This window comes from Trichosurus vulpecula, chromosome 6 (assembly GCF_011100635.1).
Source record: "Trichosurus vulpecula isolate mTriVul1 chromosome 6, mTriVul1.pri, whole genome shotgun sequence".
NCBI lineage: Eukaryota > Metazoa > Chordata > Mammalia > Diprotodontia > Phalangeridae > Trichosurus > Trichosurus vulpecula.
In genome coordinates this window covers 237,917,627-237,944,846 of record NC_050578.1, presented here as the reverse complement: position 1 = coordinate 237,944,846, position 27,220 = coordinate 237,917,627, and the positions used below count along the sequence as shown (strand labels likewise).

General features: G+C 38.8%; 1 protein-coding gene across 1 annotated transcript in view; it reads right to left on the bottom strand.

Annotated features, from left to right (window-relative positions):
• The window catches only part of ANO3 (anoctamin 3), a 270,486-nt gene that overhangs the window by 86,097 nt on the left and 157,169 nt on the right, over nucleotides 1-27,220 (bottom strand). The window contains exons 13-14 of the mRNA XM_036764751.1: nucleotides 17,354-17,450; nucleotides 8,804-8,864 (exon numbers count right to left, since the gene is read on the bottom strand). Of these exons, the coding sequence (XP_036620646.1) occupies nucleotides 8,804-8,864; nucleotides 17,354-17,450 (158 nt within the window). The remainder of the gene's footprint in view (nucleotides 1-8,803; nucleotides 8,865-17,353; nucleotides 17,451-27,220) is intronic.

Below are 27,220 nucleotides of genomic sequence, written 5' to 3'. Positions count from 1 at the left end.
AAACTGAACCAGATGTGATGTTGTCAATTCTGACGTCTGACCTACTCCTCATCAGACAAATCTCCATTTTCAGTTTTACACATGACACAAGTGTCTCCTAATCCACACCCCATACTCCTTGGAGTTAGCTACTGCCTTGTAAATAAAAAAGTGTTTAAACAAGTTCTGAACACAATCTAGTCAAGGTCAATAAAGCTAGCTGATTCCAATAAGCTCTGATGGCCACCCAAATTCTGTTCTTTCTTAGGATTTAAGTCTATTAAACACTTATACTTTTTATTTTTGCCTGGTTTGCGATGCTAAAAGACAAGCTTCTGCTCCCAAATTAGCTCCTGTGGCAAATTTTGCAAAACAGCAGGGCCAGAGATGTTATAATTCACCTTAATGTGTGCAACTGACTCCTCTGCCCCACTGTAGAACATTTTTGTTGTCTTTCAAGTGCCTATACCACTAGTCTATTGATGAAGTGGAGTGCCATTCATTATCACAGAGAAACATGTTGATTATTACACGTATTTTTTAAAAGTCAGAATTCAAAACGTGCTATAGTTTTTAATCACATCGATATGTGTGAATATGAGAAGGAGCTCCAATCAGCAGGAGGGAGTCCTAGTATGGGAACTTTTACGGAAATAGAATGAAAAACAATTGGAATTTAATAGTCAAGGCCTGGGGAGGTGCTTAAAGGCACTCAGAGACTGACTTGCCTAAGGCCAAGTTGAAGGTTGTGGAAAGTTGTGGAAGGTTGTGGTAAGACTGACTGGAAAGAATCAGAACTGGCTTGTGAACAGAAGACTTTTGAACTCAAAAGCCAGAACTATCTCATGGGGTGTGTTGTGTCTCTAAGGGTTTCCTTTGCTGGATTCTCCCTCTCTCTCTACCCTCTTTCTCCAGGCCCTTCCTCCTCTCTCTCTCCTCTTCTCATTTTTTCTCATGGGCAATAGAGAGCTTTATGTCTGCAGAGAGCTTTTCATTTTCACATGGTCTCCTTTGATCTTTAGAATGATGCATGGAAGTAGGTTCTACGAGTATTTTACAGATAAAGAAACAGATCGAAAGACACTGAGTGACTTCTGCAGGGACACACAGCTAGTAATATGCAAGATTTAGTCACAAGGCTTCCTGATTTTAAGGCCAGAGTTCTAACCCCATGCAACAATATGAAGTATGTGTGTATATGCATATGTATGTATTTACATTTACACACATACAAAGACAAACACATAAAGATGCAGATATACGTTCCAATAGGTATAGACATATTTATGTATATACAAACATATATACACACACAAATTCAGAACACTATATCTGTGCCACAATATGTGTGCCTGTGTGTACATGTATATAAGTATATATGAATACACACAAATGCACACATACATTCCAATACATGCAAACATGTATATTTATGTATACATATATAGAACACATATATAGAACATATATAGACACATATACATATATAGAACAGTTAATATACTGTTGTTATTATTTGTCTTTTCTTCTCAAAGAGGACCAATGACATCATGAGGATGATGTCTTGACTTGCAAGTGAATTAGATTTAAGTGAGGCAGGGCTGTGCAAAGTCATCAGCCTCCCTCTCTCTTCCAGGGTCATCTGAGTCCACCAGCATTACATAGGTCAGGATGACTGGTGTGGCAATAAAAATTTTTCAACCTACAATCAGAGAGACCAAGACAGAACTCTGAACCAAGGGCACTTTATTAAAGGGTCCATGGTCCCCTATAAGGAAGGGGACCTCAGATCTTCCTCAAAATCTGAGATGACCCCTACTTCCAGGGCCCTATTTTTATAGGGTTAGATATCTAACATTTAAGAATAGTTATACCAAATGCAGAATAGTTCCATTCATTGACATATGATGTATAGGCTAATAATGATCTGTCAGCAGGGTTATGAGTATAGTGAAGCAAGGAATATCTCCACTGACTGGGTGGTCATAAGATGGACACCTACTCATGTTGGACAAGAGAGAATGTTCTGGAGGTTCAAAACAATTTAGGGGGGCTTTCCATGTAGTTGATTCACCTCTGTCACATTGGGCTTGGTCACCATGAGAATGTGAAAACAAGAGCGGAGGGTCTCTGGTTAATTTCCTATGATTAAATAAGTGAACTTAATTTGTAGCTCACAGCACTGGGGCAAAATATACAAAACTTATAATCATTACCCCTATGGAATCATAATGAACTGACCAATAGTGATTAGAGTTTGAGTTGGGGTCCTCAAGGAATCAACTTTCTTACTGGAGATGACCTAGTAGGAGACCTTTTGGCCTTTTTAAGCTAAGGTCTTTCCCAGGTCTGTTTGTATGAGGCAACACCCATTCGGTGATTTAAGGCTAAGTAAGAAATGAAGCAAAAGATAGCCTACTTTGACAGCTCAAAAAAACCCAAACAAAAACAAAGAAAACTAGATGGGGAAGACCCCCAGGGTCTCTGGCAAGAATGGAAACAACTGTTATTTATACTCACTCTGAGCCATCAAAATCCAAACAATGACCAAATGAGGCTTGGGCTGAGACCTATTATTGGCCAATCCATGAGAGCCAGACTGATTTGGGTTTAAGGTATGGGCAAGTAGCTCTATTTGAATTCTGATGGTCTTTATCAAAGCCTGGTTTTCCAGGGCACTATTTCAAGAGGTCATAAAAGAAACTAGATGGGACAAAAGAGGTAATTGTTCCACTTGCTTTTTTTTTTTTGATAGAATAAATAAATAGGGAAGATAAAAAAAAAATCCAGCCCCCAATCCCCAAGATACCTTGCAAGGTTTCAGCAATCAAAGTTCATATTCCTTTCAGCAAAGCACCCACATGTAAGGGTATGATTCCCCATGTAGACAGAGGAAAGGAGGCAGGGAGGAAGGAGCATTACTCTAGTGAAACTGGTCAGTTGAGTCCCCAGTGGGGCAGCTACTACTACTCACAGATTGTTGTTTGTCCTTCATTCTCAAAGAGGACCAATGATATCAGGAGGGTGACATCTTGACTTGCAAACAAATTGGATTTAAGAGAGGTAGAGCTGTGCAAAGTCATCAGTCTCACTTTCTCCTCCAGAGTCACCAGAGTCCAGTGGCAAGACATAGGCCAGGACAACTAAAGATGACTCTAAATGCAGTGGTAGACCTTGGCATGTTTAAGCTAAGGTCTTTCCAAGGTCTCAGTTTGTCTTAGGCAATACCCATCCAGTAATTAAAGGCTAGGTAAGAATTGAGATGAAAGATGGCCTAGTTTGCCTTTATAAAAGAATCAATCTAGGAGGGGAAGACCCTCAGAGTTTCTGGCCAGAACAATTTCTGTTTACACTCACTCTAAGCCATTAAAATCCAAACAATGAACAAGTGAGGGTTGGGCTGGGACCCATTATTGGCCATTCATTCCAACTGATATACACAAGCATGTATACATACATAGAAATATACGCATATACAGAACATACATAGAATACACACAAACATATATAGAATAAGTTAACACAAATGTATACAAAACACACAACATAACCACAAAACCTTCATGTACATATACACATACAAATAATGAGCACTATTCCCACCCCAAAATATATATGTGTATATGCATGTAAATGTACATGTATGCATCCATATATATGAATATTTAGATATAAATATATGCACGCACACATAGGTAAATGTAGTATGTATATGTAGCATGGCCTATGTATGTATGCACATATGTATGGATTTATATATACACTATACACAGAAAAGTGCAGAATACTGCCTCTATGCTACAGTATGCATGTATAGGCGTAGATTTTATAAATGTAAATATACATAATACACTCCAGTACACATACGTGTGCATACACATACATACACAAACATGTATACACACGTACATAAATACACAAAGTAGACACAGACACATACTATACAATGCACATTCATGTGAATGTGCATATAATATACACGTGCAGTGCACCCAACACACATACATGTAATACAACCCATATATGAGTAATCATGTTCATATACATGTACACACACATACACAATATAATGTCACATACGGACATATTTGTATAGGTTACAATTTATATTGCTAGAGGAAATAGCCCCCAGAGAGACAGGTGAGCTCAGAGACCTCCTAGAATCTTGAATGGTTTCTTATATCAAGCAATGCTCAAGTAGTTCTAAGCAGGGCTAACCCTGCCACTGCTAGTTTCATAAGACCATTTCGCATTGTTTCTGTTATTATTTCAGTTCACCGATTAGACAATACAACTGACACTTACAATCTGGGTTTTGGAGGCGTCAACTTCTTCAGCTCCTCTGTCCCTGATGACCCAGTCATGGAGAAGAACACGGAAAGGGCGGGAGAAAAGATTCAAATGAAGACTATCCCTACAGCCTATACTTTAAATAAACCATGGGGAATAGGGCTTCAGACTACAGAATCTCGTTTCATGCCCAGGACTGTGTCAAATCCTTGAGATGTCCAGGATATGACAGTCACGTAGATATAAGGCAGATTTTAAAATCGTCAGATCAATGGAGATATATTGATGAAGAATGCCAATCACATAATAAGCTACATGTCCCCTGCCAGTCTTGTTTGCATTTGATTATTTTCTCTCAAAGGAATTCTCTATTTTAAGCTGTATCTCATACTAAGCCTAGTTTTCCTTAAAAAGGACAATATTTTTTTTAAAAATTAATTTATCATTTTATTTAATATTTTAGTTTTCAACATTGATTTCCACAAGATTTTTAGTTACAAATTTTCTCCCCATTTCTACCCTCCCCCCCATTCCAAGATGGCATATATTCTGACTGCCTCATTCCCCAGTCAGCCCTCCCTTCTCTCACCCTACTCCCCGCCTCATCCTCTTTCCCCTTACTTTCTTGTAGGGCAGGATAGATTTCTATGCCCCATTCCCTATATATCTTGTTTCCCAGTTGCATGCAAAAAAAAAAAAATGACATTTTTTAAAGCATCTGCTTTTAAAACTTTGGGTTCCAAATTCTTTCCCCTCTTCCCTTCCCACCCACCCTCCCTAGGAAGGCAAACAATTCATAATAGATCACACCTGTATCATTATGTAAAACACTTCCATAAAGCTCATGTTGTGAAAGACTAATTATATTTCCTTCCATCCTATCCTGTCCCCCTTTATTCAATTTTCTCCCTTGCCCCTGTCCCTTTTTAAATGTGTTTGCTTTTGATTACCTCCTCCCCCTATCTGCCCTCCCTTCTATCATTCTCCCTTTTTTTTTAATGCCTTCCTCCTTACTTTCCTGTGGAGTAAGAAACCCAATTGAGTATGTATGTTATTACCTCCTCAAGTTGAATCTGATGAGAGTAAGATTCACCCATTCCCCTTCACCTGCCCCCTCTTCCCTTCCAAAAGAACTTTTATGTGAGATAATTTACCCCATTCTATCTCTCCCTTTCTCCCTCCCTCACCCCTTAAAATTATTTCATTTTTTTTAGATATCATCCTTTCATACTCAATTCACCCTGTGCCCTCTGTCTATACATACATACATACATACATACATACATACATACATATATTTTCCCTTCAACTACCCTAAGACTGAGAAAGGTCTCATGAATTACACACACCATCTTTCCATGTAGGAATGTAAACAAAACAGTTCAACTTTAGTAAGTCCCTTAAGAATTCTCTTTCTTGTTTACCTTTTCATGCTTCTCTTGATTCTTGTATTTGAAAGTCAAATTTTCTGTTCAGCTCTGGTCTTTTCAATGAGAAAGCTTGAAAGTCCTCTATTTTACTGAAAATCCATATTTTGCCTTGGAGCATTATACTCAGTTTTGCTGGGTAGGTGATTCTTGGTTTTAATCCTAGCTCCTTTGACCTCTGGAATATCATATTCCAAGCCCTCTGATCCCTTAATGTAGAAGCTGCTAGGTCTTGTGTTATTCTGGTTGTGTTTCCACAATATTCAAATTGTTTCTTTCTGGCTGCTTGCAGTATTTTCTCCTTGAGCTGGAAACTCTGGAATTTGGTGACAATATTCCTAGGAGTTTTCTTTTTGGGATCTTTTGCAAGAGGTGGATTCTTTCAATTTCTATTTTACCCTCTGGTTCTAGAATATAAGGGCAGTTTTCCTTGATAATTTCTTGAAAGATGATATCTAGGCTCTTTTTTTGATCATGGCTTTCAGGTAGTCCAAAATTTTTAAATCATCTCTCCTGGATCTATTCTCCAGGTCAGTGGCTTTTCCAATGAGATATTTCACATTGTCTTCCATTTTTTCATTCCTTTGGTTCTGTTTTATAATATCTTGATTTCTCATAAAGTCACTAGCTTCCACTTGCTCCAATCTAATTTTTAAGGTAGTATTTTCTTCAGTGGTCTTTTGGACCTCCTTTTGCATTTGGCTAATTCTGTCTTTTAAGGCATTCTTCTCCTCATTGGCTTTTTGGAGCTCTTTTGACATTTGGGTTAGTCTATTCTTTAAGGTGTTATTTTCTTCAGTATTTTTTTTTTGGATCTCCTTTAGCAAGTCATGGTTTTCTTGCATCGCTCTCAATTCTCATCCCAATTTTTCCTCTACTTCTCTTACTTGCTTTTCCAAATCCTTTTTGAGCTCTTCCATGGCCTGAGCCCAATTCTTATTTTTCTTGGAGGCTTTTGATGTAGGCTCTTTGACTTTGTTGACTTTTTCTGGCTGTATGTTTTGATCTTCTTTGTCACCAAAAAAGGAATCTAGAGTTTGAGTCTGAGTGTGAATCTGAGTCCATTTTCACTGCCTCTTCATGTTCCCAGTCAACTCCTTGACCCTTGAGTTTTTCGTCGGGATGTGACTGCTTATAGAGTAGAGAATATTTTGTCTCAAGCTTTCGGGTCCAAGCACTGCTCTTTTCGGAGCTACTTCTACTCCACTGTCACCCCAGGCTCTGTCACAGCAGTGCCTCTCCTCCCCTAAGAACTGCCAACCAGGATTGCAATCCAGATCCAAGCAGGGCACAGCAAGAGAATCTGCTTTTGTGCCCACAAAGCACTCCTTGCACTCCTGCTCTGATCCGCTGCTAGATTTCTCCCACCGTGTGAGCCAGGGATTCGGGAAGCAGCTGATGCTGGAGTTCTGGAAGCACCCGCAGGAGCTTCCTGATGCTGCCACTGCCACCATCATCACACCACCTCTGCCACCCCCAGGGATGGTGGCCAGACCACTCAGAACTCGATCTTGCAGTTTCCCAGTAACCTGCTCTTTGACGTTTGTGTGTTGAAAAGTCTGGTAACTGCCACAGCTCAATGATTCATGGCCCCAAGGCCTGTTCCAGCTGGCTGACTCCAGGTCTGGTCTGTCCTGGCACAGCCCACGCTGGGCTGTGCTCTGCTCCTAGCACTGTGTGATAGACACTTCCCTGTGACCATCCAGGCTCTCTTGGGCTAGAGACCTATTTCCCTCTGCTATTTCACGGGTTCTGTAGCTCTAGAGTTTATTCAGAGCCATTTTTTACAGGTGTTTGGAGGTATTTGGGAGAGAGCTTAAGCAAGTCCCTGCTTTCCAGCCGTGATCTTGGCTCCACCCCCCAAAAGGACAATATTTACTGAAGAAAAGCTAAAAGGCTCCATATTGCTAGCATATCAAACCAGATGATTACCTAGGACCTTGTTCAATGAGAGTAAATGACCCAAATTCAAGGCTCCTAGGATTGGAAGAAATTTCTATCAGCTAGAAATTATTCCAGAATTCTTACAAATCTCTCTTCTCTTCCACACTCCCAATTCAACACAGTTTTCTAGTTTCACTACCTTATCAGCCTTCTTTTAAAAGTAGAGATGTGATATTTGTTCTTTGTTGAGTTTATGACCTGTCACTAGCCTGGTCATCCTACGTGACCTTTTAGTGTGGTGAGAACTCGGTACAATATGTGAGGTGTTAGAAAATCCATGAGAGAAAATACGTTTTCTGCCCCATTGCCTTTTCCGCATATACTGTTCCGCTGTCTCTCCAAAGTTTTACAGCCCCTGGAAATGAGCCTTCAGTTTTCTAGGGTGAGATTGCTGGTTGGAGGAGACAGTGACATGGTTGAAATGACCTCATCAGGGAAAGAAATATTACATTTCTGGAAAAAGAAATGCCAACACCCTGAGAAATTCTAACTTGCTGCAGACCCCACAGGTTTATAACAAGACTCCTTTCTATATGAATTACAAGATGTAGGAATCTGAAGAAGAGACCAAGAAACTCTTAAATGAGAATATAAGCAAAAATAGAAATATTTTGCACCCCCTCAAATAACAGAAAATAGAAATCCAGAGTGGAATAGTATTGCTTCTTAGATTATTATTGTTAGCCTGGGTATGGAATGGAATGCTGGCAGGGGTTCCACATACTGTGATCTTTTTAAATAGACCAGGCCTAGAAAAAGAAGGAATGTAAAGATCACTCACATATATACACAAACAAGACTGACCAAAGGCACTTTCTCCTTTTTAGAACTGGTCACTAATAAGGAGCAATAAATACAGAAAAGAAGTCTTATATCTTTCCATCAGCATAGATGCCACAGTGTATCTTTTTTGGAGGTTTGGGGGAAGGGCCAAAGGAAAATAGTTAACCTGCAGAAATAGGGACATTGGGGTTAGATCAAAAAATTAATTTATGGAGGCTGCATTTAAGATAGATGGGACAAAGAAGCCAACCCCAACACTAGATTCAAATTCACTGTTGAACTCATTCACGAATATTGACAAAAAGACACATTTTCATCTCATCTTCTGTGACCCCATGAACTTCCCCCAGAAAGAAGAGAAGGAATGAAGGAATACTCACCCCATATTGCCATAAAAATAGCAAAGAAGACTGTCCCTCCATTGTCAAACAAATGTGTCACCTAAAAGAAAAATTCAACAGAAATGATCTCTTGATTTAAACAATCCTTCAATACTGATCTCATAGAGGTAACATGATGGGGTTCAGTTTTTTTTCCTTAAGAAACATTCCTTATTTTTAATTATTTATTATAATTTATTATTTATTATTTATTCATGTTTCATGTTAAGTTTTGAACAGAAGGTGCATCCCCATGTCTCTCTTATTTTCTCTTTGACCATTTCCTTTGTTTTTACACCTGTCAAACAACACCCTTTTTTACTCAGAAATTGTACTAAACATTTCTGTAGTACCTCTACGGGCCACTTACAGTATAAGACCTGACATATTCGATCTCTCCATGGAACATCCAGAAGGATTTGTGTTGGCAAAATAAACATGTCCAGTACTTCAGGTTTTCTTTCCAACACTTCCCAAATCTAAGGTGTCTACACAATGTTTACTGGACTCCCTACATGGCCCGTGGTCTGTACAATATAGTTATTTCCCTTCATCTTTTGTTAGGTACCAAGGCACTTTCACCACCCATAAAAGGCAAAGGGGTTAAGGTTTTTTTTTTTTTGGCAGGACAATTGGGGTTAAGTGACTTGCCTAAGGTCACACAGCTAGTACCTGTGTGAAATGTCTGAGGCTGGATTTGAAATCAGGTCCTCCTGTTTGCAGGGCAGGTGCTCTACTCACTGTGCCACCTAGCTGCCCCAGGATTGAGTTTTACATGTCTTTTAATTCTATGCTGTCAGTATATGATTAAAGATTATTGAAGAAGGTAATGTTGAATGAAGTTGGAAGATGGTAAAAAGCACATTTGTATTACTTGGCCAAATATTTATTAGTAACTATGAGGTTTGTGAGAGAATTAACTGTTTTATTTGAATAAAGATGTTAGATCAATCTTTGAACTGTTTTTCTGTTTTGTTATTTTTGGGGTATATGTGTATGTGTATGTGTGTGTGTGTGTGTGTGTGTGTGTGTGTGTGTGTGTGTGTGATGCTTTCTTTATTGCTATATTGCCCAATTAACAACCTTAGTTGAAGCATTAGGAAGAAAAGTACATTTCAGAGTATATCACAAGAGTACAAAGATGAAATGGATGGCCAGGGAGGTGCGTTCTGCCAGCAATATGTCATCACTGAAAACACAACTGTGAAATGTTCTGCTTGAGGGATCATTTTTGGCATTTTAGGGATGGCTACCATAGAACTAGGGTAGCATCTCTCTCAAAGGATCTTTCCAGTTCTGAAATTCTCCAATGTGATGCCTCTCATTTTAGATGACTGGGATTTGCAAAATCTCTTTCACAACTCTATGTTCATATCATGAGTAGAAAAGAAAGTATCATTAAGCAGAGATCTGAAAAGTAATGAAGGGCACAGGATTGGGCCCAAAATAATAGCTAAAGTTGCCAAGCAAGAGAGAATCTATTTTTTTCCTTAGTCAACATCTAAGGTAATCTATGCAGGAGATAAAAACCTCACCAGGCAGAAATGGCCCTAAACTGTCACTGGACATCTGTATATAGATTTAAGCAAAATGTAGACCTCTTCTCTCTTTCCTTTCTATGATCCCTACTCTTCCCCTCTTTCCTCTCTCTTTCCTACCAATAAATATCCAAATTCAAACTTGAAAACTAAACTAAAAGGCTAGCATTTTTTATGGACTCCTGACTTGAAAATAGGCTTACTACAAAGACACATAGGAAAAACAAACAACTAAACTTGTGGTTTCATTCAGATAGGGAACTCTTATGGCAGAAATTCTCTCCATTAATGCAGATTAGAAAATTTTACTCACTGTGTAATCTTGGAGGGTTTTCAAGGAGCACAGAGAGAGTCTGTGACTTATCCATAGTCTCAGTGAGGCAGGATCAGAGGCAGACTTGAAACCTAAGTCTTCTAGAATTCAAGGTTGGCTCTCAATGCACCCCATGCTTCCTCTTTTTGCATCAAATGATCAAATTTAAAAGAATGAATGTTTTAAAGATCCTTTGATGGGAGACAATTTTATAGTTGTTATAGAAAAAGGTATTGTTGTCTATTAGAGGTGTCATCTAGTTTAACTGAGAGGTGGCTAGGTGACATTTTGGAGAGTTGGGAAGTCCTGGATGTGAATCCTACCTTAGACACTCCCTAGCTGTGTGACCCTAGGCAAATCTCTCTTCATCTCTCTCAGTCTTACTTTCCCCTTAAATTGTTGCTCAATTTTCTTTCTGGAAGAGAACCAATGACATCAGGAAGGTGATGTCTTGACTTGCAAGTGAATTTAATTTAAGTGAGGGAGGGCTGTGCAAAGTCACCAGCCTTACTTTCTTCTCCAGAGCCATTTGGGTCCAGTGATCAGATATAGATCAGGGTGACTGGAGAAGGACTCAGATGTAGTAGGAGACCTTGGCCATTTTTAAGCTAAAGTCTTTCCTAGGTCTCAGTTTGAGGCAACAGCCATTCAATAGGCCCCAGCCCAAGCTCACTTTGGGTCTTGATGGCTCCCCATAAGTAAAAACCCTACTTTATAGGGTTCTTGTGAGGTAAATGTAAAGTACCTTGCTACTGCTTAAGAGCTATAGAAATGCTAGCTGCCAATTGAACAATTAAGGGCAACCCAGAAGAAAATTAAATATGCAGAGACAGACTGGCCTTTTCCAAAGTAAAAGCAAGAGGAGAGATTTTGTAGGGCTAACCACACAGACTTATGTTAACAAAATACCCCTCTATAAAACACTGCACGTGAATTTGAATTCACCAGTGCCCAACACACTTCTGCCCTTGATTATTCAGGGAGCTGGATTTGCACATAAGGAGGAAGGCTGACTAAATACAGTCAGTTCCCAGATAGGGGTAGCAGCTTACCTCTGCAGGAGAATTAAGAGTAATTGAAATCAGTAAGATATTACCTGCTTGAGTATATAATTTCCAATTGGAACAAGAGTCTGGAGGTGTTTTCTCCTATACTGTAACTTTGCTTTTTCATTCTCCCCCAGGGTTCAAAACTCCTTCTGCTCTCTCTCGCATCCCCCAAACACCTCCTCCCCAAACAAAACAAATCTTGGCACGATATTTGGACAAGTAAAATGCATTTTACTTTGTAATAACACATTAAAAACCACTTGGAAAGCCTGAAAATGCTTCACAAAGATTATTTATGAGGAAGAGGAAAGAGAAGAGGGAAGGGGAGGACAGTAAGCAGGATTCACCAAGGCATTTGGTAAAGCCTGGCCTGGGATTCCATTTCAGCAGATGATAATGAGCACCTGAAACGTCTCTGACAAAGCAGAGGACTCTATGTCTTCTCTTAGGATTGCCAGTAAGCTTTCCCTTCTTTGAATTACTCTACCACTTAAACTCCTGGACCAGGTAAAATGTATATTGCCTTGTCTGAATGTTTTATGTTGGTAGCAACTGAGCCCCCCTCCCCCCCACCATTTTTTCTTATTTAGTGCTTATCTTTTAAAATAATTACTTGAATAAGCATTTATTTCTCCCTCACTACTGCCACTAGAAAAAGAAAACCTCCCCAAAAATATGCTTCCTATTGTCAAAGTTGACAAAAAAATGGCAAACATTGGAGGGGCTTTGGGAAACCAGGTACATTAATGCATACCTGGTAGAGTTATGAATTGGCACAATCATTCTGGGGCAGTTAGGTGGCACAGCAGATAGAACACTAGGCTTGGAGTTAAGAAAACCTATTTGAATTCAGCTTCAGATACTTATAAGCTGTGTGATCCTGGGCAAACCACTTAATGCTGTTTGCCTCAGTTTCCTCATCTGTAAAATGCAGCTAGAGAAGAAAATGGCAAATCACTCCAGTAGTTAGCTGCGTCTTGAAATGATGCAATAATCATTCTGAAAAGCAATTTGGAACTACTTCCTCAAAATGACTAAACTAGGCACACTCCATTAATCAAGTCAAGTCAACAAACATTAAGGTACCTACTGGGTGAAAGACATTGTACCAGCTTCTAAGTGTGTTGAAATTAGTGGTACTTTTTATTTCTTTCATAGCCCTCCCCCACCCCCCTTCCCCCGCCAATACCTAATGAGTATTTAATAACTGATTGAAGAGTAGAGGTATGATTGAGGGGCAGCTAAAAGGCTCAGTAGATAAAATGCCAGGCTTGAAGTCAGGAAGATTCTTCTTCCTGAGTTCAAATCTGGCCTCAGGCTCTTACTAGCTGTGTGACCCTGGCCAACTCACTTAACCCTGTTTGCCTCAGTTTCCTTACCTGCAAAATGAGCCAGAGAAGGAAGTGGTAAATCACCCCAGTATCTCTGCCAAGAAAACCCCAAGTTGGGTCATGAAGAATCAGATACAACTGAACAACAACAAAGACCTGGATTCAAATCCTGCCTCTGTCACATATCTTTTTCCTTATGATCCTATGACACTGGAGGTCAGAGAGGTTCAGTGACTTTTCTAGTCCTGGATATTAGATTCCAAACAATGCATTCTTTCCAATGCTCTAAAAAACCCTGCAATTGTGGTAGGCTCATTTCAGAGCTGCCAATGCTAGCCAGTTAATTTCCATTTCCATTTCAGTAGGACTTCTCATAGTATATAGAAAGTTTTTGTATATACATATATATGTATGTATGTATATGTGTGTGTTTGTATATATATATGTGTGTGGATAGATAGATGGATAAGACAGATATATATATATATAATATATATATATATAATATATATATATTATATATATATATATCTCAGCAGCTATTGAAGTAATTCATCAAATCTATTAGCTAGAACAGTCATGGAAGATTTTCTTTAACAATTCAAGCAGTCCCCAATTTTCCCTAAGAGTAAATGAGTTCCAGAACTTTCTGAGTTGAAAAGAAACATTTCCTTACTGAAAATGTTGGCCTCTATGATACCTTTTTTGTTGTTGATTTGTTCCAATCGTGTCTGACTCTTTGTGACCCCACTTGATGTTTTCTTGGCAGAGATACTGGGATGATTTGCTATTTCCTTCTCTGGCTCACTTTATAGACTTGCCCAGGGTCATACTGCTAGTGTCTGAGGCCAAATTTGAATTTGGGTCTTTCTGACTCCAGGCCAGCTCTCTATCCATTGAGCCACTTGACTTCAAATCTGCCACTTTTCTCATACAACGGAGTGTCTTCACTAATAAAACAAGGAGATGGGGTTAGATGACCTTTGTGGACCTGATGGCTCTAAATTCATGATCCTATATGACTGACTCCAAGAGTTGTATGGGGAAATTCAATGAATATAAAATAAACATGCAAAAAAAGTGAATCCTTTCCAAGGAAAGTGCTATGATTTTTACCTATTTTTGCATCATCCTAAGGCCTTTTTTTTTTTTAAAGTGTGAACACAACTCTCAAGTTACAATGGAAGTCAATGTGGAAACACGATTCAATATACAAATCTTGGTTTTTCAAACCTTTTTTTTAAAATAAGAATTCACTCAATACATAAAGTGAGATGAAGTTATTACTTCCAGTCATTTTTGGTCTTGGGATACTATCACATGCTGCAAGATGATTTGAGAAAAAATCAAAATTAGCAGTAAATTTATGAATCATCTCACGGAATGTAAGCTTCTTGAGGGCAGGAACAATTTTTTTTTGTCTTTGTGTGCCCGGTATCTAAGCATAGTGCCTGGAACATATTAAGTGCTTGATAAACATCTATTGAATTAAAAAGCACAGCTTTCTGCTTGGGAATGCTCCCTCAGTTCCAAATCTAAACCTTATATTGAAGAATTTCTATATATTGTATAAACTTTTGTTCAGTTTGTTGGCTCTTAGATCATACAGCTAGAAGGGAACGGACCTCAGAGACTACATGTCGTCTAATCTTCTCATTTTATATATGAAGAGGCTGAGACCTAGGGGGCGACCAAGGCTACCAAGGAGATAAGTATCAGAGGTAGGATTAGAGTCCAGGTCCTCCTATTGGGCAGCTAGGTGGTATAGTGGATAAAGAACTGGACCTGGAGTAAGGAAGATCTGAGTTCAAATCTGGCCTCAAACCCTTACTAGCTGTGTGACCTTAGCTAAGTCACTTAACCCAGTTTGCCTCAGTTTCCTCATCTGTAAAATGAGCTGGAGAAGGAACTGGTAATCCATTCCAGTATCATTGCCATCATTGCCAAGAAAATTCCAAATGGGGTCACAAAGAGTTGGGCACGACTGAAATGACTGAGCAACAATGAAACAAACTTCCTACTGGCTGTGTAACCCTGGGAAAGTTACAGCTTCTCAGAACCCCAAACAGTACAACTCTTTAAGATAAAAGTTGCTGAGAAGGTGCCAATCAGCACAGTCCTCATTCCCATCCTCTAACTTATATTAGCAAAGTATTTTTTTTACTTGTCTGATGAATGGTAAGGAGGCAATGTAGGGGTGTGAATCTCAATCTTTTTTGTATCTATTTTTCAAAATATATCTAATATATCAAAATGCATCTATTTTTCAAAAGCAAGAAAATAACTTATATAAGGGTTTAAAAATCACAGAAAAATCAGAGAAACAAATACAGCAAAACTAAGAAATTTCATCCCTCCGGGTCACCGCCAAAGTCCAAACCTTCTTTGCTCCTTAAGGAAACAATTATTTTGGGAAAACTTTCTAACTTGACACCTAGATTGCCCACACTTCTAATAGGAGTTATAGGTCAATTCTTTTCAAAATAATCGATCTGATAGTTATGGTGCTCTCTACCTTTTTCCTCCAGGAAAAGTAATCCTCTTGAAGAGTGAGGAATGCCATCTGGAATTTGTAATGTTTTAGCTCTTGTAAAGGAGGAACACTCCTTCTTGAGTTTTAGGAACAAGTAAACATGTGTGATTAGACCTGTCCAATTGGAAACTAGAAGATAAAGTTCATCTGACCAGATGGGGCCCCTCTGACAGTTATACAAATCTGAATTACTTGGAGGGGAGCTTGATAACTATGTCTTTAAGGCCAGCAATCTGCGGCTAAGAATTATTAGTTTTGCTTAACTTAGAGTGCTTATTAAGATACCCATAAAAAGGTCTCTGGCTTCCCAGAGTCCTATTCTACTTTTGAAGCGGGAAGAGGCAGCTAGGGGGCACCATAATGCACAAAGTGCTGGACCAGGAGTCAGGAGGATCTGAGTTCAAATTTAGCCTTAGACATTTACTATCTGCATGATCTTGGGTAAGTCACTCAATCTCACCATCATCACCCCCATTACCACCCCTGCCCCCATAGTCAGAAGTTGGCCATTTGCAGTGCTCAAGCTAGCTCTCAGGAGGTATTACAATGGGTTAGAATGAAAACTCATTCAATCTCTATTGCTTTTTAGACTGGCTACTGGTTCCCATTATTCCTCTTCTGTGAAAGGAAAGGATTAGACTAGATATCCTGAAAGAACATTTCCAGGATCCTTTCCAGCTCTCAGCTAGGATGTTAGGCTAATCCTACAAATGACTTTTTCCTACAATCCACACCAATTCGTAGAAACAATACCAAAACCAAAAATTTGACGTGCTATAATCAGTGTAAAAAAGGAAAGGAAGAAAGATGAGAAGCACCCTAACAAAAGGGATCCTTTATGGGGGACATAATTCTAATTTCTAGAATCCAATCGATACTCCTGGGTCATCAGAAATAGAAATTTACTATTGCTACAAGTGATGTTTAAACTAAGTAATTTCATTTAAAAATAATGATAAAAGGAGAAAAATATCCCCACGTTTCCTGCTTTTGGACTTAGAAATGCCTCAGTTGAAATATAATTCTTAAGTAATGAGAGTCGTCCTTGACCCTTTCCTTTCCCTCTCAGCCTACATATCCAGTTTATTGCCTAATCCTATCAATTCTCTCTCTAAAACATCAGTATCATCCAGCCCCTCTTCATCATTCCCCTTGCCATTGAAACCACCCAATCTCAGTTGTTAAGAATTTCCCTCAAAAGTAGTTTTGCCCTTGCCTATACAACACTACTCCAACTGAATCTTCTGAAGGCTAAGAGTGACCAAAACAAGTCACCATTCAAAAAACCACCAATCACCCCACACTGCCTGGGGATAAAGCCTAAACTTCTTACATTGCTATTTAAGACCCTCTAGAACTTTTTCTCCTCTCTTCTTTTCTTCCCTTCCTTCATTTCTCCTTCCCTTCCTTCATCTCTTTTGCCCCTTATATAATCGACAGCCTAGTTGGAACCTGCCCCCTGCTCTTCCAAATATCCCTTGCCTCACGTTGGCTGGTACACCTCTGATGTTCTCCCTCCACCCCAGTCACCTTCTCCCACTCTGGATCCCCCACTTCGTATTTCACCCATTTTTCAAAGCCCAAACTTAGTGCCCCCTTCTCTACAATGCCTCCCTGACCAATTCAATCTTCTCCCTCACTTGATTCCATTTTTCATGTTTTATGTTGCCCTTGATTGAATTCTAAATTTGCATTTTATTTCTTCGTGGACATGTTTTATCACTCAAGTAGACAGTAAATTACTTGGGGACAGGATGCCTTCATGAAAAAAAAATGCCTCCCTCACCTTGGCATAGATGCAGCTCTCATTCAGTTTCTGGAGCATGCAGCTTCTCTCGCACATTGGGCACATCAGGATCTCTGTGGCTTGGCAGATTTCTTTGCTGAAAAATTCAAACAAGAGGAATTTCTTAAAAATGCAAATAATATTCCAGGTAGAATCTTTATGGTCCTAGTCATATGAGATGCAGAGAAAAAACATGTTTAAAAGGAAGAAAAGGAAGGTAGTAGTAGTCAAGTTCAATGCATACATTTTGTGGCCTAAGGCATTTTGAAAACTCTACCATAATAGCTGACGTTTCTGTAGCATTTGTGAATTACAAACAGCTCTTATCACAACAGTCCTCTGAGGTAGATGGGTCAGGGCTTCTTATTTCTGTTTAGTAAATGGGGAGACTGTGATTTGCATTAGTTCTGGAACTTCAACCAGGCATTCTGAAGTCACAGCCATTGCTTTTTCCAATACACCACAGAATGACTACTCAGACTAACATATACTAGTAGAAGTGATACTGCTCACAGTGTAAAACATATCAAGGAAATATATAAAGGAAAACGAGGTGGATTGGTTATGTAAGTGAATGATAGCTAACAGAGAGGAAGACTGAATACTGGAATTGCTACCCATGGAATGTTAAAACAGTCAATAGTCAGTCAATAAACATTCATTAAGCATCTGTTACATGGCAGGCACGATGCCAAGTGTTGAGGATACAAAAAGAGGCAAGACATTCAACAAGGAGCTCACAATCTAATGGAGGAGATAAGTAAGCAAATATATACAAACAGCTATATGCAGGAAAAATAGAAAATGATTTAGAAAGGAATAGCACTAGAATTAAGAGGGTCTGGAAAAGATTTCCTAAGATAGGATTTTAGTTGGGACTTAAAGGAAGGTAGGAATGCCAGTAGGAAGAGATAAAGAGGGGCAATATTCCAGACATGGAAGACAGCAAGAGAAATGTTCAGAGTTAACAGATGGAGTGTCTTACTGGTGAAACAACTAGGAGGTCAGTGTCACTGGCATATGTGTTGGGGAGTAAGGTGTAAGAAGACTGGAAAGGTAGGAGGAGGTGAGGTTATGAAGGGCTTTAAATAACAAACAGGATTTTGTATTTGATCCTGGAGGTGATAGAAGTCACTAGAGTTTTAGTAGGAAGGTGACATAGTCAGACTTATGCTTCAGGGAAATCACTTTGGTGGTTGAATGGTGGACGGATTGGAGTAGGGAAAAACTTGAAGCAGTCAGACTCACCAGCAGGCTATTACAATAATCTAAATGTGAGATGGTGCAAGCCTGCACTAGGATGGGGGCAATGTCCAAGAGAAGTGGGCACGTTTGAGAGATGCCGCCAAAGTGAAATCCACAGGAGTTGACAATAATATGGGTGAGAGGGGGGGGGGAGAGAGAGAGGGGGAGAGAGAGAGAGAGAGAGAGAGAGAGAGATGGAGGGAGGGGGAGGTAGGGAGAGAGGGGGAGATGGGGGGGAGGGAGGAAGAGAGAGAGGGGGGGGGATGAATCAAGGAAGATAACTAGATTACAAGTTTGGGGGACTAGGAGGATGGTGTTGCCCTGTACAGTAATGGGAAAATTTGGGGTAGGGGCCAGGGTTTAGAGAGAAAGATAATGAGTTTGGCTTTGGACATGTTGAGTTTAAGATGTCTAGGGGCCATCCAGTTTGAGATGTCTGAAAAGCAATTAGAGATTCAAAAATGGAGACAGGCAGAGAGGTTGGGACAGGATACATAGATCCGAGAGTCATTGGCATAGAGACTATAGTTAAATCCACAGGAGCTGATGGATGGAAGGGTTCTAGTGTATTAGAAATATGCCTTAGGACAGATTGGTAAGACACAGACAAAAACTATATCAAATGCGAAAATACGGGTAGAGGATTGGATGACAGCTTGAATCCGTTGTAATATTCAAAGAGGCATTTATCTTTGTGGCTCATGGCATTTACTTCTTTAGCTTTTTTCCTCTTTGTTTACCTTATCTTTTCATTTCTTTATGCCCTTCTTCCATAATTCCCCACCCTATGCTCTCCTCTCTACCTACCTAAAAGCTTTATTGATGCCTTTTGTCTTAATTGCATCACTGTCCAATGACCCCTTTATAATATCACTGTCCGGTGTTGCCAATGGCTCCTTTCCCTGCATTTCCCCTTTCTCCATTCCCACAAGAAGCTCTTTTCTAGCAACAAAGAACACCAGGGTAAAACAAACCACCATATTGACCATCTCATCAACTTTCAAGGCAGTCTGATGTCCATTACCTCTTGATCCCTCATGAAAATACTCTGAAATATGGGAAGGGCAAGTTTTGCTATCCCAATTCTTCATAAATGTGGAGACTGAGACTCAGAGCAGTTTAATTAGCTGCTCAAAGTCACACAGCAAATACCTGGTAGAGCTGGCGCTAGAACCTAGACCTTCTGTTCTCTGTACAGCTGCATGGTCACAGAAAAAAGACTGTCTTCAGCAATTAAGAAAACATCCTAAACTATACTGTGGGAAGTAGGAGGTAAAGTTGTAATGGGACTTGATGGAACTGGATGTTTACTGCGTTCTCCCTCTCATTACCATCTACCATTGTGGCCATGTCTTGATTGTTTACTTATTTACGTGGAGATCTCTCTTAGAACATACCATTTCAGTTCATGGAGTTCATTAGTGTTAGGCCTTTTGGCTTTATCTCAGTTCATGGAGAAATTCAAGCATAAATTAGAGATGACTTTAGGATAGTAAAAATCAGTAACAACCAACTTCCAAAATACCTTTGAGCCTGAGAACATTCAATGACATCATGCAATGGAATGACTTCTTTTTTCACTTTCAACTGTCCTTCAAGTTGAATTTTATTCAATAAAACCCAACTCAATTTCATAAATATTCCCCCCTCCCATTCATTTCTTTATTTACTCATGTTCACTCATTTATCACACATTCAATCTGTGGTCAAGATCGGTCAATTCTATCTTCACATCATTTCATGCCAGTCCCCTTCTCTCTACTCCCAGGCTCACATCCTTTGTTCAGGCTTTCAGTACCTCTCCCTGGGTGGACTGTACTACCCAATGGTTTCCCCCCTATATTTCTAAAAATACATTTTAAAAACTTATTTTAGAATATTATTTTCTTTTTAAATTTTGAATGTCAAATTCCTTCCCTCACTCCCACCCTTCCCTCGCCCACTGAGAAGGAAAGCAGCACAATATTAATTATATACGTGAAATAATGTAAAACATATTTCTGCATTAGCTATGTTTTTCTTACAGCAAGAAAAACAAGGGGAGAAAATTATACTTCAATTTGCACTCAAGAGTTCATAAATTTGATGGGGTCTGAATGCAGACCAAAGATTACTATTTTCACTTCATTTATTTTGTGGTTTTTTTTTTCCTTTTGGTCTGTTTCTTCTTCCACACTTGACTAATATGAAAGTATGCTTTACATGATTGCAAACACATGACCTATGTCAAATTGTTTACCATTTTAAAGAGAAGGTAGGTGGCGAAGGGAGAAAATTTGAAATTCAAATTTAAAAAAAAACCAATGCTAAAATTTGCCTTAACATATAATTGGAAACAATTAAATGATATATTTTTTAAAAGAGTGAATCGGTTCTCTCTCTGGAAGTGGATAGCATTTTTTCACTATGAGTGCTTTGGAATTTTCTTGGATCATTGTATTGACCAGAGTATCCAAGTTTTTCACAGTTGATCATCACTACAACATTGCTGTTACTGTCTACAATGATCTCTTGGTTCTTCTCACTTCACTTTGGATTAGTTCATATAGGTCTTCCCAGGTTTTTCTGAAACCGCCTCCTTATTATTTCCCACAACACAGTAGTATTTTACCACAGTCGTATGTCACTTCAGTCATTTCCCAATTGATGGGCATCCCTTCAATTTCAATTCTTTGTCACCACAAAAACAGCTGCTATAAATATTTTTGTGCATATAAGTCCTTTTCCTTTGATTTTTTTGTGATACAGATCTAGTAGTGATGTTGCTGGATCAAACAGTATGCACAGTTTCGTAGCCTCATGGGCATAGTTCCAAATTGTTTTTCAGAATGGTAGGACTAGTTCACTACACCAATGGTTCATACCTATTTTCCCCTCATCTCCTTCAGCATTTGTCATTTCTGATAGGTATGAAGTGGTCCCTTAGGGTTGTTTTAACTTGCCTTTCTCTAATTAATAGTGATTTAGAGCATTTGTTCACATGATGATAGATAGCTTTGAATTCTTTTTATGAAAACTGCCTGTTCATATCTTTTGGTCACATAGATTGGAGAATGACTTTTTTATAAACTTGACTCAATTCTATACTCAGTATATATTTGAGAAATGAAGCCTTTATTACAGGAACTTGCTCTAAAACTTTTTGTCTATGTACCTTTTAGTAAAATGTAGTTTTCCTGATAATTTCATTTAATTAGGTCTATTTTTGCTTTTGCTTTTTTCTGAGATCATGATTGCTACCCCTGCCCCTCCTTCTTTAATTTAGCTGAAGCATGTTAGATTTTGCTCCAGCCCTTTATTTTAACTCTTTGTGTATCTATTTCAAGTGTATCTCTTGTGAAAAAACAAACAAAAACAACATACTTTGGATACTGGTTTCTAATCCATTTTGCTACCCACTTCCATTTTATGGGAGTGTTCATCCCATTCACATTCTTCCCCCTCCCATTCAAATTCACGGTTATGATTACTGTTTTTCCCTCCATCCCATTTTCTTCATTTTTTTTCCCCTCTTTTTATTTTGTCCTTCCTCGAAAGTCTGTTTTGCTTTTAACCATTGCTTCCCTTAATCTGACCTCCTTTTTATTATCCCCCCTCCCCACTTTTCTCTTATCCCTTTCCCCTACAATTTCCCTATTGGGTGTTACATTTCTATGTACACCTGAGTGTGTATACTAACTCTGTGTATGTGTGTGTGTATATTAATATATATATACACACATATATATGTGTGTATGTATGTATATAGCTACAGGTGTGTGTGTGTGTGTGTGTGTATATGTATATATATATAATATATAATATATACATACACACATTACATACACACACATTCTTCCTTCTTTGAGCTAATTTTGATGAGAGTGAGTTTCAAGCATTGCCCACTCCCACAATTTCCACTCCATTGAAAAAGCTCCTTTTTTAGTGCCTATTTTATGTGAGATAATTTTCCCTATTCTATCTCTCTTCCTCCTTCTTCCAGTGCATTCCTTTTCTCACTCCATTTTTTGGGAAATCATTCCAACATAATTGAATCACATCCATGTCCTCTATGTGAACTCCCTTTAATTGCTCTAATAATGATAAAATTCTTCGGAGTTACATGTATCAACCTCCCATATAGGATTGTAAACAGTTGTACTTTACTGAGACTCTTACAATTACTCTTTCACATTCACCTTTTTTATGCTTCTATTGAGTCTTGTGTTTGAATGCAAAATTTTCTGTTCAGCTCTGGTGTTTTCATCAGGAATGCTTGAAAGTCCTTGATTTTATTAAATATTTATTTCCTCCCATGAGGGATTATACTCAGTTTTGTTTGTTGGGTAGGTGGTTTTTTTTTTTTGTTGTAATCCTGGCTTCTTTGCCTTCCAGAATATCCTGTTCCAAGTCCTCCAGCCTTTAATGTAGAAGTCATTAAATCTTTTGTGATACTGACTATGGCTCCACAGTATTTGAATTGTTTCTCTCTGGATGCTTGAAGTATTTTCTCTTTGACCTAGGTGCTCTAGAATTTGGTTATAATTTTCCTGAGAGTTTCCAGTAGGGGATCTCCTTCAGGAGGTAATCAGCAGATTCTTCCAATTTTTATTTTACCCTCTAGATCTAAGATATCAGAGCAATTTTGCTTGATAATTTCTTGATATATGATATCTCAGCTCTTTTCTTTGATCATGGCTTTCAGGCAGTCCAGTAATTCTTAAACGATCTCTCCCTGATCTATTTTCCAGGTCAGTTGTTTTTCTGATAAGGCGGTTCACATTTTCCTCTATTTTTTTCCCATTCTTTTGACTTTGACTGTTTCTCGATGTCTCATAGAGTCATTAGCTTCTACCCAATTCTAATTTTTAATGAATTATTTTCCTTAGTGAGATTTTGTACTTCTTTTTTCATTTGGCCAGGTCTTCTTTTTTAGGAGTTATTTTCACCTGTGATATTTTGTGCCTCTTTTACCTTAGAGCAATTCTGTTTTTTAATGTACTATTTTCTTTATTATTTTTGTGCCTCTTTTACCAAGCTGTTAATTCTCTTTTCATAATTTTCTTGTATCACTCTCATTTCCTTTCCCAATTTTCCCCCTATCACACTTATCTCTTTCTTTTAATCTTCCAGAAATTTTTTGTTGGGCTTTGGTCCAATTAGCATTTTTCTTTGAGACTTTGTTTGTAGCTATTTTCACTTTATTTTATTCTTCTGAGTTTATGTCTTGGTCTTCCCTGCCACTATAGTAGCTTTTTATGGTCAATTTTTTTTGCTGTTTGCTCATTTTTCTAGCCTATTTCTAGACTTCAAATTTTGAATTTTGAAGTTGTCTCTACTCACTCAGGGATGGGAAGGCATTATCTCAAGGTTGAAGCTTTTTTTGTGCTGATGTTTTCAGAGCTAGTTCTGGGAGTTTGCAAGTTTTCAGGGACTTCAAGATGGTGTGATCCTGGGACAGGTCTGGTTACTTCTCTCCTGCTCTGAGCTCTCATCTTTATTCAGGAAGAGCCCCTGGTCCCCTGCAGCCATAAGTGTTAGCCCTCCTTTTTTGCTTTGAAACTTCAATCAGGTTCCTTGTTCCCTGGTAACTGATCCTCATAGCTCCTCTCCACCCTGGAACTGCAACCTAGAGCTATTTAGGGGAAGCACTAGCTGCATTCAGTGCCAGCAAAGGGTCCCTTGTAATCTCATTCTGATCAGTTGTGTAACCCTAGTCTCTAAGCTGAGAGCTCCTGAAGCTGTTGCAACTGCTACTGCTGAGGCTCCTTCCCCTCTGTGTGGGGGTTCTGGACAGACCTTCACCCTTGCATCACAGACCTTTCCTGCTGAACTTTTAAGTCTTCTTAGGCTAGAAAAATGTCTCAACTTTACCTTTTGTTGGCTCAGCCACTGAAAATTTGATTTGAGGCATTATTTTAAAGTTGTTTGGAGATGAATGGTGGGAGAGTTCAGCTGAGTTACCCTTTATATGCCATCTTCTACAAACTTTTCCTAAGTGGTGACTATGGAAAGGTACTATGCTAGGTGCTAGAGATACAATCATGGAAAAATGGAATAGTCTTCCACTTCAAGGAGCCTCAGTGGTCATTGCCACAAAACTGCGGACAACTCCTCTGGACTCCTCCCACCATGACACAGGAAACTCTTCATTTTGGAAGCTCACTCAGCCCTGGTTCTCACACCTTATCAATACCTTTTGCCCTTAGGGTTCTTCCCTTAGATTGAAGGGTGAACTCTTTTAGAACCTCCACATAATGAGGACATCCAGACCTTTCTTCTGTTCGTTTCCAGCCAGGCTGCACTCCTCTGGATTATTCCATTTTCAACTTCCTTTTATGTGTTGTCTTCATCATTAGAAGGTAAGCTCCATGAAGGCAGGGATTGTTTTCCTTTTTCCTTGTATTTGCATCCCCAATGCTTAGCCCAATGCCTGGCACATAAGGTAAACCCTTAATATATCTTTGTTGACTGACTGAATGACTAGTAAGAGAATATGACAGGTACACAAGTAGTCTTAATTGAGGCAATAGCATTTGGTGAAAAGAGCAACAAAGTCAGAAAAACTTAGATTTACATAAATGTCCTTGGGAAACGCAACATCTCTCTAGACTTCAGTTTCCTTATCTTTCAAAGGATGACACTGGAAAAGAAATCTACAATTCCTTCTAATGGTATAGCCTATGTTCCTAAATTAAGCAAGACTAGTTAACAGGAGATGCCACAAGAAGAAAGAGGAGAGTTTGGAAAGGAGTGGTTGCCTCTACATTCAGAATTCACCACCGGTTCCACTACCCAGTTGTATTTGATAAGTGCTTGTTGATTGATGAGGCAAGTTTTAATATAGAAGTTGAAATCTTGGCTAGACTTTGAAGACAGAGAAGGATTTCAACAGGCGAGAATGTAAAGAGATGGCATGCTAGGCCTGAGTACAGAGGATGGGCAAATTCACAGAGGTGAGAGGGGATAGTGTGACATCCAGAGTGCTAGAAAAATGAACCTGCTTTTGAAAGTGTATAAATAATTAGAAGGCTCTTTTTGCCAAATATAAACTAATCTTTAATAGCTAGATCCCTTTTAAGCCAAACAAAGCACCACATTTTAATTATTGAAGGAGATTCTTGAAGAAAGTACCTTAAAACATTCAATATAAGAAGAGTGCAATCAAGGAAATGGTAGGATGAATTTCTTGCCCCAAGTGCATAGGCATCAAAAGAAGCAAAAAAGATAGCACACTTGCATTCAAACAAAAGGTATATATTGGTAAAAGTCAATATTAGTATTCATTTATATGGACACCTAAAGTACACGCATTTCTGACTTCTGCTCATAACCATGCCATGGCTGAACCATTGGACCACACTTCATACTTCAACCTTCCGAAGCTCTTTCGTAGCTATATGTTCTCTAATGATACTGATGACACCTATGACAAGTGTGTTCTATTTTATAGGCACCTGTGACATTTCCTGCCATCATGGAAGAATAGAAATTGAAGAAAACTAGTGACTTGGAATTATAATCCCATTACTATCTATCATAATCGCATATAACCACTAGAGGGAGGATTCTCATTAGCTAAGAAGAAACTGGTTGGGAGAGTTCAGGATTATTTCTATACATACTCGAGTAATGTAAGGTTTCCTTAAAGGTTAACAACCTAGGGAATGGACTCATAAAACTAGAGTTTACATTGGGGGGAAATCAACTCCAAATAGAAAACAAAATAAATATTTGGGTATGAGGTGGACTAGAAGACCTCTGATTCCTTTTAACTATAGTTCTGTGAAATTAATACATGGAAAGTGACTATTATGTTTAATGGCATAGAATTTAACTGGAGCAGAAGGAAGGATGGCAAGAGGGAGACACTGTGATAGAATGGAGATGGTGCTGGATTTAAAGTTAAAGGGATTTTCTGAGAGGCTGACACTTAGTTCTATTGTAAGCCAAGTCACTAAGTCTGACTCTTTCTTCCTCTTTAAAATGAGGGTTTGAAATAGAAGGAGAGAACATGGCACAAAGGAAAGAACAATGACCCTGGAGACAGAAGATCTGTGCTCAGATTCTGTTTCTGAGTATTTACTCATTGGGAGTCCATGGGCAAGTTGCTTGATCTTGCTGAAATCTCAGTTTCTCTATCTGTAAAATGAAGAGTTTGGACTAGAAATCCTTTCTACTTTGATGGTCCTAATGCCCCTTCCAGTTAAATAAATGATCCAGTGATAAAGACAGAAATATGATGCTTTTGATGAATATAGAAAAGTCATTTGTTATTTTCTGACATCCTATCAACTTGAGAAACATCTAGCTAATGTTCCTGTAGGTCTAGATGGGCAAGGAGAATGAGAGGAAAATCAAAATCAATCTGGGCCAAGCATTTGGCCAAGTCAGAAAAGCTTAGAGAAGACAAGGAAAGCTCTGAAACCAATTGAGGGATTCAAGTTCAACTTAGTATGAACTCAGAAAGGGTTAGGTTTAGAGATGGAGCCAGAGGTGCATTTAGGGTTAGAGTTGGAGTCAGAGGGATGCATTTAGTAACCCTAAATTTGCTAGAGTTGGAGGCAGAATCAGAGGTGCCTTTAGGGATAGAATTGGAGGCATTTAGGGTTAGGTTTCTATTAGTTTCTAACCCTAGCATCA